At 48.2% G+C, this 20,558-nt stretch overlaps 1 protein-coding gene across 8 annotated transcripts in view; it reads right to left on the minus strand.

Moving 5' to 3' along the window:
• The window catches only part of LOC1281742 (nicotinamidase), a 63,632-nt gene that overhangs the window by 37,322 nt on the left and 5,752 nt on the right, over window positions 1-20,558 (minus strand). The window contains exon 1 of one of the 8 annotated variants that reach the window (XM_061663578.1): window positions 8,935-9,176. The exons of 4 other annotated variants lie outside the window; for them this stretch is intronic. In XM_061663578.1, coding sequence (XP_061519562.1) covers window positions 8,935-8,970 — 36 coding nt within the window. In that variant the 5' untranslated portion in view covers window positions 8,971-9,176. Of the gene's footprint in view, window positions 1-8,934; window positions 9,177-20,558 lie in introns of those variants that run through there. 3 more of the 8 variants (XM_061663577.1, XM_061663581.1, XM_061663573.1) reach the window with 3 other exon arrangements.

A 20,558-nucleotide genomic window follows, 5' to 3' on the forward strand; every position in this document is an offset into this window, starting at 1 on the left:
AAGATTGTCTTGAAGCTTCAAAATAATGGAGCCTGATTGAGGCCGGTGTTGTAACCCGGTCGGTGGCAGTACGGTATCCTTGGCCTCGGTCCCGGTCCTCGGTCCTTCTCGGTACGTGTAATGAGACCTCGCGTTGCGCACACCGTGTACCGTGTGTTCTCTTTGCCCACCTCCCCTCCCGCATCATTGCGTTCACTGTGTATCATCTTGCGCCATGGTGCGCGTAATAACAGGCACAAGCCGCTAGGATTAAGCGGAGCCAGAGCCTGAGAGATGGAAGCTCGGCAGCAAACCCCGGCAGGAATGGAGGGCAAAACGGTGAAGGCAAGGCAAACCGATTATGCTGTCCGTTCGGGTCGGATGGTATGATGATGCTTTTCCGAAAATATTTCCATCATTAACTCGTCTCCGGCGGTCTCTGGCGTGGCGTGGCGATGGTGGTGCTTTCGGGCTTTAGGGACGCCACGGTTGCAGCAGCGGCGCAACAAAACTGCCCAGTACCCGGGTAAGGTGGCCCATGAAATAAACTTCACCACCACGTATTACGATAAAATCAATTTTAACAGCACAATATGAGTGGTTTTGTACACCAAAATGGGAGGAACGGTTGGAATTTGCGTATCGAGTTGACTATTTCATCACATTGCTTGAAGAAAAAAATGAAAGCTACAACTTTCCATCTTTTTACGAGGAAAAAACCATTGACATGAGACTCTTGGAAAGCTGTTGTTAAGCATTTAACTCGAGCACAGCTGCAGCATCGATTGATAAAATTCTATTTAAATCAATCGATTTTTTAAATTCCAAAAACTCCATAATCATTACAAGCCTCATGTCAAGCCTAGGATGCACTGAGGCAGGAGAGGCACTGAGAATGGAACAAGAGTAAGAAGAACGTTTTTATCATCATCATCAAACCATATTCCAACTGCCGTTAGCCGTATCAATTACTTTAATTAAAAGCAAAAAATCACTTTCAGCACAATGAATTTTCAACGTAATGATGGATTATTGGGAAAATGTTTTTTTTGTGTTTTTTTCCACAGTTTGGTTTTACAGGGTTTTTGTTACTTGATTTCGCAAGCGTAGCAACGTTGAACGCAGCTGCAGCATTTGACAGTATAAGCGCAACAGTTGTTTTCGGAACGTCATCACGCTTTAGACAAGCTTCGCACTTAAAGTCACACGCCCGGTGCACAATTTCACAATGCCAGCGTTGCAAATTCAAGGAAGTATTCAACTACAAGTGTATAAACGGATTCAGGGCATTTGACAGCGTGAAAATGTGGTTGTTTACAAGTTAGGAGATTTAAGTGCAAAATACAACATAATTACAAGGGACGAATACGTTACCTAGGGTTACCAAATTCTGTAGTTGTAGTGCATTACTTTGAACACGTTTATAGGCGCTGGTTAAATGACTGATTCAAGCCGCCAAACACCCTTTGTAATGTTGTGTACCACGATTACGATATCCAGTGCAAAGGCTGCCCTAAGCGTGATGACGTTCCGAAAACAACTGATGCGCTTGTCATGTCAAATGCTGCAGTTGCGTTAAACGTTGCTACGCTTTCGACATCAAGTAAACCGCTCCTGTACGTTTAATGCAGACACAAGCATTCTGTTTTCAGTTGAATCTTAAAAGTAATGTGGCGATGCATTGCTGAAGGCAAATAAAATAATGTTGCAAACAGTAGCCTAGAGCTGAACAACCCCGCAACTGTGACGGTGCTGTGAAGCCTTTCAATCCAAACGCAACTTGAACAGAGCAGATAAAGCAGCTATGATGAAACACATTCTATCTATTCTGTAGAACGGGAAGAATCCTAGACACGAACAAATCAAGAAAGAAGGATTCCTGTTCCTCCGAACAACAACAGAAGCAGAACAGAAGTCTATAAATACTTCTTGTGGTGACACACCACCGGGGCGACGCGGGGGGTTGGTTACCGTTTTGCGAATTGTTTCCCACTGCAATTAGCTACACCGGGGGAACGGAAAATGGAAAATGGGAAAACTTAAGCTGAAGGATTTGAATGCTATTCTGCTTCGGAAATATCATCTTACCCTCGTCGGGGCTGTGCGTGTCGGCACGTTACGGAATTTCCACGAAATCCAGGCTTCCCGTCGGTGCCGACTTTTTCCACCGAACACGCCGGCTTTTGCACGGGCCACATTCGCCCCGTCTTTGAGCGCAACACGTGTAGGGTGTACACGGTACGCATTTGGGAAAATGGGAGAAACCTTTTTAGATCCCGCTTCTCTGCGTAAGTCATCGCCCCGTGTACGGCTCCGCGTTCTGCGCCTCCCCTTCACGATGATACTTGGAGGATTTTCCATCAAAAACGGATGCCGAAATTCGGTTACATTTCGATCGTTCCATACCGCAGTCGTCGCATCGTGTGTTTTCCCCACTACCCTCCCTACCTGCCTTCAGCTGCCACAGAAAACCCCGTTACGAAGTCAACCATCCGACCGACCGATGATTGTGTTCCATATTTCTTCTGTGATTTGTTTCCCGATTTTCGTGCGCGCGCGTGTGTGTGTGTGTGGGTTTGTGTCTTAGCTCCTGTCGAAGAGGACTAGCCTTCGATTGCTGAAGACACCGCAGACGACGCACACGCACACACCCGGCCCAACCGAAACCGAAAAGCTATTTGCACGCCGAACCCTCCCCCCAACAGAACCCCTCCCCCCGCCACCCTCGGTATGCATAATTTATGAGCCACTCCTCGTCTTCCTTCATTTCCCCTTCGGTTTTGAAGAAGCTCCTCAGCTGCTACTGTACCCATCCTCCATCCCACCTGGTACGTGTATGGATCGCAGCTTCCCAAAAATTGCTCCACCGCACGGACAGGGTTTGTGTGTCTTTCTCACTGCTTGCTGAGAGATACTTCCATTCAAATGACTTTTACATTTATTTCTCCCCAATGCGTGCAAAACAAAACATCAGGAGGAAAAGGGAGGGGAGGGCAGGAGGACCAGAGCAAAGTGAGAGAATAAAAAACAAGAAGGAATCAATTCAACAAGACGAAAATGTGCCCCACAAAGTGTGTGCGATTGCTACAAACCAGCATCTCTTAACAGCCGGCAGGCTGTTTTCTTAAACGCGCGCGGTGGTCAAAGCACGAATACGAGGCGCAACTTAAAAGCAACAGCCAACAAACAGTGGCTGAGGGAAGGAGGAGAAGAAGACACACGAGCACACAGACACACGAAAAATGCTCATTAAAATTCATTAAGATGTTTTTAGCGGCTCAAGCATTCAGGGATGGGATGGGATGGGATGGAGGGGCCCAAGGTTGGGTGGGGTCGCTTTTCTCTATGCAATCTTCCGAATCTGATTGTGGCTGCTGAGGCGCTGTTATGCGCGTCGTGAGTGAGTGCCGCGACGGGGAAGTAAGCTTTTCTTTTCTTTGAATGTGAGTTTAAGCTCTTCCATTCAAATTGAAAGAAAAGTGACTCCACTCTGACTGACAGTGACACGCAATGGATTTACGTCACTTGTAAAAGTTTAAGACAAACGGTTACGCGGCGGGGAGTTGGGGAATATTGAATCTCGATGCACACTGGGATGTGGAGCGGATTTGTGGTAAAGCGTACATTTGGCTGAAGCAAAATACACGCAAGAGGGCGCTATGATCGTTGCAGAGTGTTAAGTAAATGTTTTAGTAAAATGCGCTGATTTTATTAAACAAAACCTCATATATTTATTTTGTTTTTGTAAATACATTTTAACATAATTGAAATCCGTCAAATTTAAGTCCCTAATTACCCCAAAAGACCTCATCTTGGCGTTTTTTGTGATACTAATTTCCCCACTTTTGTCCAGCAAGATCAGCCACAGCCCAAAGTGACACCGGTCCCGAAGCCGGTTAAACTGTATCCATATCCAATCTCGCTTCAAAGTTTTTCACAAGCGAATCATGAGAAGGTCTCTGCTGCGCGCCGTTCCTTCTTGGCAAAGAATTCTTGCCATATTCCTCGAAATAAAGAACCGCCACAATGGGCCGTTTAGAGGAGAAAAACAAAGCCCAAGCAGGGCTCGGCGGAACACCACTCAATGCATATTTCTGAGAGGGGATAATTAAATAATCACAGCTCGCGTACCCAGCCGCCACTGGTCCTAGCCCTGGTCGGATGGGTGGGTACGAATTAGACACCAAAGCGAACGCTCGTGCTCCATTTTAATTAGCAATGATATACACACAGCGCGAGACAGCAGCATGAAAGGAAAAACACGGCAGCAGCAACAGCAAAAAATAGAGACACTCTCACAAAAACTTTGCGGTGGTTAGAAATTGACCAACCTCAACTCTGTCTCTCCCTCTCTCTCACTGCTCCGCAGATATCCCTTGAATGGTTTGCATTCATTAAACCCACCGATCCTGCCCAAGTGGTAATGAATTTAAGCTGCACCCCGTTTCGTGTGTGTGTGTGTGCAGTGATTTGGTCGTGTGGCGCGGCATTAAAGCCGATATTAAAACCGGACACTCGAGCAAAGGCTGCGGGCTGCTGGAACGGGCACAACAACACGTCGCCATACCGTCTGGCTCTAATGTTTCGCTGACACGCATCCGAAGACTCACACACACCCTCCCTCCTCCTCCCCCCCTGGCTGGCCGGGTTTTGGCACCATTGTAACCGGAAGGTGCCTCTCGGTAAGTGAGCAAGACCACCACCCCAAATCCAGGCAACTCTGACGGCCGGGCAAAAAGAACGCCGGACTTCCTGTCGCTTTCAACACATGCTAAACGGGCGGCCGCCGTCTCTGCAACGAGCCCGAGTGCGAGACAGCGGCCTCTGGACCTGGGGATGATGGGACGCAACGCGCAACGCAACGCAACAAAAAAGCAGTGGAACAACAACGCCAGTGCTTCTATTGTTCCGAAAGGCAAGGCACGGTCGGGGGTGCAGGGGGTGGAGGAACCAGAGGGGCATGGTGGGGCGGAAGTGAAACGAAATTACAATCACGAACGCAAACTCCGAAAGTGCTGCAAACTGTCAGCAAATATGTGTGCAAATATTTATCATCCAACTGAAGTGTGCCCAAGTGCCTTTCGGAAGTGAGCGTTAGGGTGAGTGAGTTTGGGGGTGGGGGGAATGGCTGGAGTGCATGGGTTGGGGGGTACGGGTGTACCTAGTGCCAGGACCAACAGGACTACAACTTATCTGTGTGTCGTTTGCCCAACTCCTCCTCCTCCATGCGAAACACGCTGTTTGAGACCGTTTTGAGGCGGAACTTTGTTGCAGGTCCGCTCTGTTTCGTTGGGAAGTGTTCTGGACATGTGTGTGTGTGTGTGTGTGTCTGTATGCCAAGGAGGATGAAAAAATTGGAATAAAACGCCCTCCTCCTGTTCGTTCCTCCTCCTCCAGTGTAGTGTGCCCTATTTTTGGCTCATTTTGAGCATAATCTTGAGGGCTTCGAACTGGACCGGTTGCTGGGAACCGGGCTCGAGTATGTGTGTGTGTGTGTCCAAGGCTGGCCATTACTAACGGCACCAACCGAACACTAGGCTCGCTCACAGACACAGATGTGTAGGGATATGGGTTCTGAATTTAGAGTTGTTAGTGTGCTTGCGTGTATGTGTCCTGCAGCACAGCTTTACAACAATGTGTACAACGGAGCGGACCCATTCCACTGTCCAGCGCCACAAAGCGTGTCCCCAATGCTCTAGTTGATTTCTAGCCAAACCCCCATTTCAAACCACCACCGAAACTGAACTGAGAATGGATTTTACACGCACAAACCCAGCTAGTGAAGAAACTATCGCAAATCGGACCGGACATGTATGTGCAAGGCACACTGGAGGGACTTTTTGGCAATCGTCCCTTGAAGCTCTGCCGAATCTGACTTTCGGTGAAGTATATTCAAACAGGGAAAGATGAACTGTCATCAAACAAAAAAAAGGCAGAGGCATCGGTCGACGAGGGGGTTGTGAACCGGGAACCGGGAAGCTGTATAAATTGCTTTTGCCTTTCGGTCCCCTATCGAAAGTCATCCGAAGGCATTGTGGCGTTTGTGTGACTTCACATGGCACTTTGGCTCCATCCCTGTACAATGCACAAAACAACGAATCACTTCGAACGATCGTTCCCAAGTCGAGCCATTTCGAGGTGATATGATTCATTCGTTCATGTTTTGGGCAGCAGCAGTGTGAAAAGCAGCAGCAGCAGCAAAAGGTGTTTCGAACGGGTACGGTACCAGGGAGACGCCGAAAACCCTGAATGTTCACCACGACAAGAGATTTCGGAACATGGCAGGGGTTTTGCTTTTGCTGCTGTTATTTACGGTTGTTTTGTGTACACGCTACTTTCTTTTTACAGTGTGACACACATGCGTTATGGAATGCGATGAACTGCTGTGAGATGTGAAGTCATGTTAACAGAAAGATCCCACTGAGATAGGTTGGACGAGTGTCTCTGTTGCGTGACACAAAGGTACCTGTAATCAATTACATTCACTTTTTTATAATTTTCCAAACCTTCACCAAACATATAAAACATGCTAAAAGTTTGTGCTCGTCTGTCTCACCCTGTACGAAATGTGACCAACGCTATTTAACCTTAAAAAGCAACACTTCCTGCCCCTTCGCTTCTCCGCCTATCCGCCTATTCCAATACCCTATCAACATGTGGTCCATTTGATGCAACCTACAACTCCATCGCTTGGCTCGAAATGGGGAAAACATATGGGGAGAGGGTAGGCACAAAGTACTTCTTGACGATTGTACGATTATTGCCTTTTAAGACTTGCTTGGCATACGTGTGCTTGGCGCGAGTATGTATGTGTGTGACTAACCCTTTTACCTACACCGAACCTCCTTCCGAACCGAAATCGAACCGACGAAAGGTATTTTGAACGTATAAACTAGCCTCTGGGTGTGCACCTACCGAAAAAAAAACAAGAAGAAGCTAAAACACATTTTTCGATACTCTCAACACCGGAAGAGGAAAAATCTGCCCGGGAGAAGGACGCCAAAACGAGCGTAAGGCCACGGGCGGAAGCGACGAACGCAAGCGAAAAAAAAGACGTGAAAATAAACGCCGCCTGCCATTTACCGGTTCATGGGAAATTTATTGAGATTCGCAAAAGCAACAGTTTACTCAGCACTTAGCAGCAGCCGGAGAAGGATTCGGGTATGTTGCGAGGACCGGACCGAATGCGCGCGCGCTAATGTGTGAATAAATAATAAATTCTCTTGCCAAACACTTCGCAGCAATTCGGAGGAGATGCTGCTGATGGAGTGGTCGATTTAATGGGGAGTCCTTTTTCGCGTACTTTAAAAGCTTTTCCAAACTGCCCGGATGCAGCAGCGGGGCCTTAGACTTGGGGGGAGGGAGGGGGGGGGGGGGGTTGGGAAGTAAACGATGGTTTGCTGTTCCTCCACTGCCCTTTCATTCTCCAGCATACGCTTCCCCTGCGGTATAGGTGGTACACTTTAATCAGCATAATTAACTTACTAGCTCCGATACGGTTCACCTAATGGAACCAGTTGCTTAATTAAACATGCAACTCAAACACTTCCACACTGGATGTGTGTGTGTGTGTGTGGGTACTGTGGTGCATCATTGCATGGCAGATTGCACAGGATGCATCAGGGAACGTAGGATAGAGATGGGATGGAGAAAAAAACATAGCAAATAAAACACTTCCTTGGTGACATTTGCAATGCAAATACACAACCCGCTTAGAGATCGCCTCACCGCCAGCTTCTGGTGCGACGCTGCGCACTGCTGTGGGTTGTGGTATATGTTGATTGGCTTGTTTTCAAACTGAACACATACATGCTGGTAACAAACCGTGAAAAAGCAACGTAATGACAGCATTTGTTGAGCATTATTTGAAAACCGCCTAAAAGTATGCAACTGGCATTGCATAAGTAGCCGTAATGAAGTTATCGCTTTAATCAGTCTGTCAGTGGGACCACGCCTACCGACAGACAGGTCGTATTATGCATTTTCTGCAGATTTTACACAAAAATAGTGGCACAATCATCAAACACGCTTCTCACGCCCAACGAACCCCCGAAACGAAACAAAAACAAACAATCCCATTTTCACTGCACACCGTACGGAGCGGGATGTTGGAGTGGATATTGAACACAGCACCTTTTAACCTTTCACCTTTTAGTGTAGACCGTATGTACACTGCAAAACCACTTATTTGCATGCTGGTAAGCGTCTAACGAGCTATCATTGTTATACCTAAACTCTTTGCCATCACAGTAAGGCAAACCTCATACAGCACCAACACACTTATACTTCATCATCTCGAGGGTTGCGGTAAAAAGCAAGATCCCGTGTTGACTGGCAACTAAATACAAACGATACCGGTCCGTGCACGAAATAAAACTCGCAGGAAAAATGCCACTACAATGCATCGATAGGGAATGCAAACTAACGCAATTAAACATGGTTCCCATCCCGGGAAGCCAATGCACCGCTGCGACGTCGCTGGTGCAAAATAATTGACTGATTGATTGCAATTGCTGTGCTGGAGGACTCGGGTTTGTATGTGCGGCTCGGTATCGGGATGAGACATGGCTGCTGCATGCAATCATCCAATGCTGAATGCGGTCGATCCGGCCGTAACTGTGCTAACGAGGCAAAGTTTAAGGACAAGCTATCATTTGCCACAGCCGCCACGGACACACATGGGCATGGTGGGTTGTTCGCGTGAGCACACGATGTTATGGCGACGAGTGCCGTGCACAGATCGCAACTTTTCCAATTATTAGTTTCGGCAAGTGTGCGACTCGCGCGCTCGGACACACACACCCTGTCTGTAATGGTCAGTGAGAGACAAGGTGTTTGCATGGATCATTGCTAAAAATATGCCGAATTATACTCTTTGAAGCTTGCTTAAGTGAACTGACTAACGGATGCTTACAGCATATTCCAATGGCTTGCTACCAATACACGCCTACCTACCTCAACTTGCACAGGAATATTCACCTCCAGTGACATGATTGTTGATTAACGCGTTTTTGTTTTTGTATTCTCCGACTCTAAACAAACACCGTCACTTAGCTATCGACGGAACGACGCAATCAATATCACTCGAAACGCAAACGGAGAGCTGATGCGCGAACGTACGCGATGCGCTTGCGGTTGCCAACTGAACTAGTTGAAGCTGCACTTTAATGTTAGAAGTAGTTCCCCTCCCTTAGCCGACCCTAAGTGCCTCCCCTTGTAGCCTGCATTCTCAACATACAAACATGAGGAGATGTTTTATTCATCATCTACTACATTCGAGATCGACCACACTGTTGTGTGCGTTGCAAATGTTTATTTGTGTTGCATGGAATAGGTAAGCGCATGCATGGAAGGGCTCCAATAAACTCTAATAGTGGACGTTTTTTTAGTCAATTTGTTGCATTTTGATACAAACGATCGATAAAGTTGGTAAATGGTAAATCCGATTTGGAGTTCAAATTTCCCAATCAGACACAAACATGATCGTTCGATCATGATGACGATCGATTGTATTTACTCGCCAGTGTTTGGCATTGGACTGGCTTGTATTACTCAGAATCGGAAATGAAAAACTCAAACTCAAGTAGAAACACGAACCTAATCGCACAACAAACCCCCACTCTGTCTCTTGTCGTGAGAGGGTAAATCAAGCCCGAGGGAGGAAAGATGCGCCTACCCCCTTTTCACCTCATCCAAATGATTGCTGCGCGCTCCGAAACTGAACAGCGACTCTGTGGTTCAACGGTGAACGGCGACTGTTTACAATAAACACACCGCCGACCCTTCCAGGCGGCAGGCTGCTCCCAGTCACGGCACAACAATTGTCAAGACAAACGCGGGAGGCGGCACACACAGCGCTGTGGTCAATCGTGCGCAACATAAACGTGAACGGTGAGCCAGACAGACGGTGGTTGGTGACGATAGAATTACGCCACCGGAACCAATCAACTCCAAAACGCTCCCACAGTGGAGGGTAGAGTTTGGGGCCTTTTGTGGTGGCTTTTCGCTGACACGCTCCTGTAAGCAGGTTGGCAGCGTGTGTTTGTGTATGTGTGCGGTCCAATTTCAATGGGATTTTCGGGGGCAAACTTAATCACGAATCTAATCACTGCCCTGATGTCACCGCTGATACTTGATGCAATCCATCAAATGGATAATTTCCAACAAGCTGGCAGCACAATTAGCACACATTCTGTGGTGTGCTAAACAAGCGTAGTGTGCGCCTAATAACAGCGCCACTGGCGGGAAATTAGAGAACTGTTAGTGCATGCTGCGAGTGGTTTGCTTGTTAAGCCGCTCTGTGGTGTATATTAGCCGTACGAAAATGACAACTAAATGAGACAAAATCAGCCATTTTGTCCTTCTAAAATTCCCGCTGAGCACCTGTGACATGGAATTGATGAAGCTGATAATCTAAAATAATTATAGAGCAATTTAATTATGCTCCAAATGCTTTTTTTGTTTTATCAGTTAATCAATCATGCTCGTTTGTTTAAAAATGTTCACCCAACCCGTAAATGGTGAAACGATAACACACATCCACCTCATCAATCTGTTCTGTTTACATTTCAAATTATTCTCCCTGAACGTTCCTGCCAACCTTCCAACCCCTGTTGTACATAAATAAACTCTACAAACCCCCCCCTTTTCCCGATCACAAAGAATTGCATTAACGCTATCAGCATGCAATCGTGCACGAATCGAATCCTTCACCTCACTTGCGCTCCCCCCGAGCCACTCATAAACGACTACACAATGAAACAAACGGCCAGTTCTTGGCTCATTTCCGGCTGCACAACCTCTCCGTTGATATGACACGCGAGCAGTTTCTCGCAAGCGGGCAAGTGCTACAGAACGATCGAATCAAACCCGCGCAGGAATCGGCTGTTTACGGGCAGAAAATAGAAGTGCATTTGTTTGACGAACGATGGCACCCCGAAACAACACCACGGCATATATAGGCTGCTGCTGCTGCTGCTGCTGTTGGTCCCAAAAATGGCCCAGCATTGCATCATTTCGGTGTGCTCCAATATGGACCTGCACACATGCACAATCGGGTGCCGTTCCCCCGTAAGTGGTGGTGCCACACATCATTTAGAACAACAACGGCCCCCCCGAATGGACACACAATAGCAAGAAGAAGGAGAAAAAACACATGCACCACGGATCTATTGGCGAACGCGAGCAGCAAAATTCGCATTATTTAGGAAGAACAAAGCGGAGGGGGGGGGATGAGCATCGGAATGGAAAGACACAGGTTGACCTCGATTGCGTTTATTGGTTCGCGCGCGCGCGCGCGTACACTCACAGCCACAGTAAAACGGCGTTCGATGTTGTTGTTGCAACCGTTGCGTGCAACCGTGCAACTCTGATATGCATCGCTGCACCCGGCTTCTGTGGCCCGAGCCTCCAGAGTGCCGAAACTGCCAGCTCCGTTTTGTGCGATATTATTATTTATGTGCCTTCGCACAACACCGGTGCGCCTCGTGAGCCGCGCCACGCTAAAACCAGTGCGCGACAGTGCCTTCAGGGGGCTTTTTCGGCAGAGGCCTCCAAAAGCATGAATCACGTGTCTCGCGCCAGAAAGCGCTAAGAGAGGAAAAAAAGCGGACGAGCGTTCAACTAAAAGAAACAAAAATCGTTTGCCCCCTTTCCCCCCGTACCTTCGCTATCGAAGTGCATTCTGTTCCCGATTGTCCGATTGCCGCGGGGGGCCTGCGCACGGTTCTCCCCCATTCCTAGCGATCCAAAATTTGCACGCATCGCCGTCGTCCTCGTCGGCTGGGAGGGAGGAGAGCAGCTTCACCACCTCGCTCTGCTCTTCCATCACGCGGCTCGATTATTGTACGGCCAAAATTCATTCCAGCTCAACTAAGCAAACCACCACCACTCCCCAGGCCAAGTGTGTAACTGGGAAGGGAAGGGCGGCAGGTGATCGAGAGCGAAAATTAATTATGCACGAGAGTGCATAAAATAACGTTTGCTTTTTTAATGTGCATCGCACCGGCACGCAGCAAACAATAGGATGACACTTGGCACTTTGGGGGGATAAGCGGAGGAACGGGGGCCGGATGAAAAGCGTCTTTGCTTTCGGCAACGGGGTACACGCAGCATCGACTTTTTCGGTCAATAAAATCGGGTTGCCAAAGCGTGTATTTAGGAGTGTGTGTGTGTGTGTGTGTGTGTGTGTGTGTGTGTGTGTGTTTTCATTGCATGGCATCGGGCGAATAACAAAAAAAACCCTGTCGGGAAGGGTGCGGAAGGATGGGGAAGTGTTACCGGCAGACAGGCAGCATACGGTAATTAAATTTTCATTGTTTCACAAAGTCACTGCTTGGTGTGGTATGGGTTTTTTTTTACTGTCGGTGGTGCACTTTTTTTGCAACAGTCAGTTGAAAATTCTCGAAAGCAATATGTTGTTTCATACTTTCATTGTAACGTTCACTGTGCTTTGGGGGGCGTTTTTTGTATAGCTAGGATTCACTTCAGCATAGAAGAAACCGGGTTCAATGTTCAATTTTGTAGGAATTTGGAAAATTTCATGTCATATGCACCGTGGAACTCAACCTGTAAAGCAACAAATCAACTCAGAACGATCGCTTTTAATAAAGAACTCGTTTTAATTGTGTTGTCGCTATAAATTTACAGTATGCATGAGTATTGAATAGGATTTATTAAGAAATAGGACATACTATTCTTAAAAATATGAATAATTTATATACTCTCTGCAGAATTAATTCTATTTTTTAACCAATTCTAACTATATTAAGACTAAGAACGAGCTCGTAGCCCCTTGATAACGAAATTGTGTCATGCGTTTTGCATAACTTTAGGCGTCCTTTTCATCCCACTCAACGATGATTATGAAGTAATGGTTGACGTATGAGGTAAAGTCAATAAAATACGGCGCTAAAGCTGTAAAATGCTTTAAAGCAACAAACTTTGGTCGTAAAATTGCGCCATGTTTCCCCCGAAAAGGCGAAAATGAACTTTGTTGACGACTGTCCCAACGCACGCCGTGTGCAAATGGGAGAGCGCGCCACTTTGGCATCGTTTCCGACCGAACCAATAACGCGTCGCCGCACCGGCAGCCCGCATCTTCTTTGCATTATTCAATAAACTTCCAGCGGATCTATTTCACCTACCGTTCTGCGCGCCACCTCTGCATCGATACGCCGATACCGGGTGGCCGGGCACGCATATTCGCATGCTCTATAAAATATTTATACTCTTAACCCTCGTGCACAGCCCGGTCCCGTCGACCGGCAGCCGATTGCTATGTCCTGCTTCTGCATTATGCAGATTAATCCTCGCCTCAGCTCGCTACGCCTATTTCCCGCACGGTCCCTCAGCACCCCTTGTAGATATGTTGGCCTCTTCCCTGTGGCAGGCGCAATACATTGTTCATCGCGTAGCGATGGTAGCGACAGGCCGTGACTGCATCCACCAAATCGGGTTTTCGATTCATGGGAAGGGCATTCATGGGAGCACTTAATTTTGCACCACCTCGAATCAGACACCTCCCCGGTCCCAATGGGCCTGGTTCCACCAAAACGGGGCAAACCCGTGGCGTGGCGGCCGCAATGCATCGGTAGGCTGTATCGGTAGCAGGGATCTCGCGGCTTTCGATCATCCTTACACCAGCCACCGCGCCACCGTGGCGGACACAAGCGGAGAAAGACGAGAAGACGGCTGTGAGTTTACTGCTGCTGTGAGGGCCCGGCGCGGTGGCCCACCCAGTAGAACGTTATTGTTGCCAGTCAAGCACACGAATGGCGATGGTTGATCAATATTCGCCTGCGGGCAAACCTCTACCGCAACCGCTCTTGCGCCGGGCACTGTGCGGTGGACACTGCTGCGGTACTGCAAGTACGTAAATCGTGTTATCGTCTTGCAGCTGGTTCGTCCCCCCGAGGGGACGACACTCTGCCATCACCATGGCATGGCATGGCAATGGATGGATGTTCGGTGTTCGAAAGTAGCTTCCTGACAGGCGACAGTTTAAGCGTGTGCCGTGGTTGTTGTTTGATGACGGCGAGGTCGTACGACCAACAGCGCACAGCGAAATCGGTTTAATTGACCTACCGAACCTGCCACTATGCAAGTGTGGATGTGTGTGTGTGTGTGTTTACCGTTGCAACCGTTTCCACATGTCAGCGCAACAGATGTGGGATTTCGGAGGTTGGGGAATAGTGGGGATATTGGACGGGATTTGACATTTAACCAATCGGTTCGCTGTGCGTGTCTAATGCGATTTGCTAAAGCGCAGAGATTTTGGGGCTGACATGGAAGGATGTATAGGTACATCGGTCAGATGGCATGTTAACTTTGCCAGCTGCAAAAGAATGACAGTCCGACAGTCCGGAAGGACAGCAGCAATCGTTGGATTAGGAAACGATTGAAGTGTAAATGTACTGGACGAACGTGTTCGAACGATATCCATTGGTATCATTCACAGTTCTAAACATCCGCCAGACAGTTCGAAACAAGTAAAATGGCGTTGTTTAAGCATTCGATGTATTTCTACATCGAGTAGTAATTATCTTTTTGAAAAAGTTCACCCTAGAATTCATTTTCTCGACTTGAACCGAACTCAGAATAGAACAATCGATAATTATATGAATAGTGATGTACAGATTGCCTACCTTTAGGCGACTCGTGATGCACATTGCATACTTTTAGGCTTATTGTCAACGTAAACTTCAGAAAGCAGTCTTTCCATTTAAAAATGAAGTTCTAACACAGACACAAATTTAGTTCTTCATTCCCACTTCAAGCTTATTTCGTCCGCTAAAAAACAATCACCAAAGGACGGAAAAATGGTATTTCTCATCACCTTGAAAGGTGCGTCAAAATTTACATCAGCAAATTCAATCTCAACCCCCCTCCCCCGAAAGCAATGCTACTACTCACGCATCATTTCCGTAAACACATTATTATGCCACGCAAGCACGCTGGCGACACGAGACACGAGGGACACATACAAGCAGCACAAAAGCAGTTCACACATACACGCGTGCACACGCACTACAATAATGGGCTGGCCGGGGCCCACACTGACAATGGCTTTGCGCAAACAGGCCCCAAAGGGGAGGACAGGGATGGAGACTTGAATAATCAATAGACAACCGCAACACTTGCTCGTTGCTGCGTGTCATTTTTGCATTATTCTGCTATGTCGACCATTTCCCAGAGCCCCATTCCCTCCCCCCCCAGAAATGTGTCCGGATCCGCACGGTGAGCAACGGGACACTGACGCATAACATATCATTTTCCGCCGGTAGGTTGTGCGTGTGACGCGCCCGAGTGTTGACGACGATGGAAAACGGTTCCTCTACAGCGAAAATCCCCGTCGTGGAGTGAAGTGGAAGAACCGGTCCACCCCGGGCAGGGCGACAAACTGGCTGTCATTTGCTACATCAGCCAGCGATGCTGATGGCAAACAAATCGGCAGGAATAATTCGACCGACCGACCGACTGCAGCAGCGCGCAACGCAACGCGCTGCGGGAAAGTAAATAAAAGTTCAACCAACCATGCACAGACACACAGAAACACTAACCGAAAATGGTCCGGGGTTCCAACCGAAATCGAATTTCCTCTGCACCACCACCACCATCCGATGGCCTGCAGATAATACCTCCAAAGTGTCCCCCAGCCTCGGGTGGCTGCTCGATTTTTCTCGATTCCATTTCGATTGCTTCACCATCACACTGTACTGTCTTGGGCCGGATTTTCGGATAGTGCCGTAGGATAGGAGAGCATTTTCCCACGGCCTCGCTCGTTGTCCGCATCACTCCTTCCTCGCTCCCATTCTCTCTATTGCCGTGTGTTTCCATCAATTGCAATTTCATTCCACAGTGTGTGCACCACACATTTTGCCGGTTCATGGGGACTCATTTGGACCCGTTGTCCGGTCCGGGAACGAACACGACGACGACAATGGACTCGCTCCCGCCGAACTCGCCACACACCAAATGGGGAGCCATTTAATCGAATTGTATACGCAATTCAGCACGTATGGGAGAAATAAAATTAATGCCACTGGTGACGCAAATAAATCGTTGTCATTTGACACTATGGCCATCGTGTGTGTGTCTTTCCACCACAGTTGGAGTGACTGGTTGCGGCAAACCGATGATATAAAACAACCACACACACACACACACACACACACACACACGGGGACGGTCAGACGAGTTCAGAAATGTGAAAGCTAACAGAAGGAGTGGCGGAATGGGGGGACACAAACACACAAGCACAGGGGACGGTTTGGCCGATAATGGCCCGAGAAAGTCCCGCAGACAACAATAGGAAAATGGAAAATGTCACACGGGGAGGGATGGAGTAACTGGACCTAAATGGGCGCCCTTTTACCGCCATTCCGTGTGGGAGAGAGTGTGCGAGTCTTTGCCCACTATTTCCCATCTGAAGAATCTCACCGGAAATGTGTTGCAAGGACACCACACAAAAACCATAAAACAATCAGACCCAATGAATGGACGTCCGCTGTCAAAAGGGCAAACTGTCAAGTGTGGCGCGACCAGTTTGACGTCCCGACTGTCCCGCGCGTAGGTAGTGAGCAGCGGCCTGAGTGCAATTAGCAGCCCGAAAGCGTCATCTCACCGGCCGCCGTTCGACTGGACCCCCGTCGGACCACAAAGAATCAGCACTTTTACGACCCACTGAGGGGTGGGGAATTATAGACGAGGAGGGAGGAGAGTTGTGCTACTGAATACTGAGTCCCCATCATTTCGCAAACGCACATAAATCTTTTGCTGCGTCCCCGGGCCTAGGGACAGGAGGCAGGGGAGGGTCAGAAGAGCATCAGCAGCCAGCAGCAGTGTGATGTTTCGATTGTTGTAAAACAATAAATTTTCCCCCTTCTTGTAAGGTGGGATTGGTGGGAGGATTGGTGGAAGTGCGATCATCAAACGCCCCGGGCCCAAATGACCTTGGCACGGTGTTTTTGCAGGAGATTGCTTCTCCGCCCAGAATCCTCTCATTCCCTTCAGTGGGTCAGGCAGGCAGGCAGGCAGCAACATGATGGAACGAACGCTCATAAAAGCTGATCTGATTGAAGTGTAAGTAAAATGGTTCGTTTTTATTGCCATTTTTGTATGAAAAAGTCGGATCGCAGTGGGTGCGGATTTAGATGAAGCTGATGATTCCAGGCTTGCAATCAAAATGCCCAAAATCCGGGCTGATGGTAAATTGAGTATTGTTTACAAAAAAATGTATCTCACTTGCAGGACTCAAGATTTCCATATTAAACAGGCAATCAACAGATAAGCGGCGGGAAATCCCAATTTATCCCGCTGCTCTTTAAATTGAAGTCATGTTTTTTTTATGTGAAATTAAGTTTCTATTTGTTATTTTGGAGTCAAATACCCTGTTGATTGAATAAAAAAGTATTTCTAATAAATTTTTTATTTAGTTTGAAATATGAATGGAACAATATTTTGTGACTTAGATGATCTTTTCATCTAGTTTGCATCATTTTAAATCACAACATTTTCTAGAATGGTTTTTATCATCCTCCAGCTCCAGCCCCTCAAGTAATCTCCAACAAGCGAAAGCGATTATTATGACAATTTATGTAAATTAATTACCAAACAAACGGCACAACACTGCTGCTACACCAAACATAATTTATCGATTGTATGTGACCCTGGACTCCCGTTCATCATCACTAATGACCCCACGCATCTATATCATCAGCCCCCCAGTAGTTGCAGTTTGGTTTGAGTGAATGGTGCTGACAATGTTGAATGTCACCAGTCAATTTCACCACCGGCAGGGGAGTGTATTTATCCCTGCTGCAACTCACCAACCCACCAATCCACCACCGGAACCACTCGCCGTACCACCGTGCCTCATATACAAAGTTGCAAACCCCGGTGGCAGGGATTTTCTTTTTCTCTCCTTTGCTTCCTTTTCATCGCTTTCCTTTCCTGTTTTTGCCATTCCGGCTCTGGCCGCACTCGGTCGCCTTTTTCCAAAATTAGCCCCACACGAATTGATGGAATAAATTATAAAAGTAAATTATACCCACAATCACCCATCACACGGATTCCCCCTCCTTCTCCCCATGCCCCACGTGTTTGCTTCTGCTGCTGCTGCTGCTGACCAACAACCACTGTCCCATCCAAGTTGCCACTGCTGTGTTTCGTTTCATTCATTTCGTTCTCTCTCTCTCTCTCTCACTCCTCGCTGTGTGCGTATACCGGCGACTCTACCTTTGCGCGCTTTTGCCCATTTTGCGCGAATGATGACGATCACCATCATCAAACGAGTGTACGCGCGCAGTTCGCTTGGCGGAACCGTTTGGCGAATGGAATAAAAAGATAACCTCAACCCCGTGCGGGGGGTATGTATATTTATTCAAACCTGTATCGAGGCGGTCCCCTGCGGTGGTGGTTGGGTAAGGCCGGTTGTGTGGTTCGTTATGTTGATGATTATCACGAATTTTTCTCGAATTTCCACCGAACGGTTTCCCCATTTCCACCCTTCCACGGCATAAACGGAAGGCAGAGATTGAAGGAACGGGGGGAGTTTGGTCGCAGCGGGAAAACAAATAACAATCGAAATGATCAACGGGCAGCGATTCTGTTGCGGACTTTGGCTGTACAACGCACACACAGGGGGGCACACAGGTGAACAAGAGAGAGAGAGAGTGAGAGAGCGAAACCATTATACTTGTGTGGACACAAACCTTCTCCCCCAGGACGAAGCAGGGGGTTATTCTATCGCACGTCGTCGCCGCCGTCGTTGTCCTCCGGGGTCCTACCCTTACCGTTGCGGTTTAATCGGCTGGCAAAGCTTTAGCTCGTGGACCACCGCAACAACAACTCGTTAAAAAAGGTTAAAAAATGAACCCCAACTTCACCCCCGCCCATTTTCCCTTTCCCCATTTTCCCGTGGGGCAGCTTAAAGTGACAACCGGATAACCGTAAATTTCCACCCCACCGCCTCTTGAATCAAGTGCTAGGGGGGATGGGGGAGCTGAGGGGGGGAGGGCGGTCAGGACCAAAACAAAACAACACACACACAGGCCCAGGGGTGGTAAACAAATTAGCAATCGTTTGATTAACTTTTTATAGCACTGCACTGCTTAATTATTTCACTGTGTTGGTGGTGGTGGCAAAAACAACAAGGGATAAGTGAGGAGAGAGAGAGAGAGTGAAAGCGAGATAATATTTTTGGGCCATTTTTTTCTCAACAATCTACACAAACAGCGGAAAGCTCAGTTTTACAGCTAGTCCCCCTTCCCGTTCGCTCATGGTGGAGCAGCAGTGAACATTGTCGTGTCTGGTTCACTTCTTCATTTGCGAAATTACGATACTGGGTGGAACATGGTGCTTCAACCATTCTCCAACCCCAGACCCAGGTCGGAATGTGTACCACCTGGCCTTGGGTAGCGCAGCACGGTGGGGCAGCACGCCCGACGATAGGGTATGTATGATCAACGACCTTTCTTTCTTCGGTACGCGCTGTTTTTAGCGTTAATGTGAGCAACTTGAATTATTTCCACCGAACAGTTCTCCCCATCATCCACCACCACCACCATCCCCTCCCCAACCGGATGATGCTTTTACGATGGCTCGTAAAAATACAAATTACTTTTACATTTCCCCGTTCCTTTCTACCCCTGCCGCTGATGTGTACCACCCCGTCCGGTGGTCTTGTGTTGCAAAATTCACGATTACGATAAGTTGATAGCGCTACAGAGCACCACCAAAAACAAATCCGTGTGCCCATGACGCACAAGCCCCGGAGCCGCAAGACGATGCACAAGTTCACGATCTCCACCTCTCCACCCAAGACAATGTTGGGGGGGGGGGGGGGGGGGGAGGGGGTAGGACGGAAAATAATGAAAGAAAATTTTAGCAAGAACACACTGTAGGGCCCCCCCCCCCCCCTGTAGGATACCCAGCAGAGAGCGCACCGGGTCGGTTGTACCGGGTTGTGCCATGGAAACATGGTACGGTGGTATCCCGCGTCGGTGCTATCGGTTCAATCAAATTGCTTGATGGATGATGGAGCCCTCGAAAACGGACTCGAGCAACGCACACTACGACCGACAGCAGCAGCGCGCGGTGGTCGTTCGTCCGACCGGGTAAAACAAATCCCTTAAGAGTGTCTTCAAAATCCACTTAGCCCACGTGGAAGTGGCGTTTGGCCTACCGTTTCTGTAACGGTGGCGGTGGTACGTGGCCACACGGAACGGAAGAGAGAGAGAGAGAGAGAGAGAGAGAGAGAGAGAGAGAGAGAGAGAGAGAGAGAGGGAAAAAACGAAAATCTACTCCATTTGCCCGCACAACTTCGACTGGAGCCAGGGAGCCAGTCAACACAGCCAGGGCAGTTGTTGGTTCCAATGGTTCCGATATTGGATATTCGTTTCGTTGGCCTTACCACCACAGCCTCCATTCTAGCTCCCTCCCGCTCTCTCTCTCCCTCTCTGTGTGTGTCTCTCCGCATTCTCACCACCCTCCCTTCCCAACAATCCGGCAAAGTGTCGTTCGTCCCGGCTGCTAATTGATTGATGTTATTCAATCAATCCGTTCCGTTCGAAGGAGGA

This window comes from Anopheles gambiae, chromosome 2 (assembly GCF_943734735.2).
Source record: "Anopheles gambiae chromosome 2, idAnoGambNW_F1_1, whole genome shotgun sequence".
NCBI classification, from domain to species: Eukaryota; Metazoa; Arthropoda; class Insecta; order Diptera; family Culicidae; genus Anopheles; species Anopheles gambiae.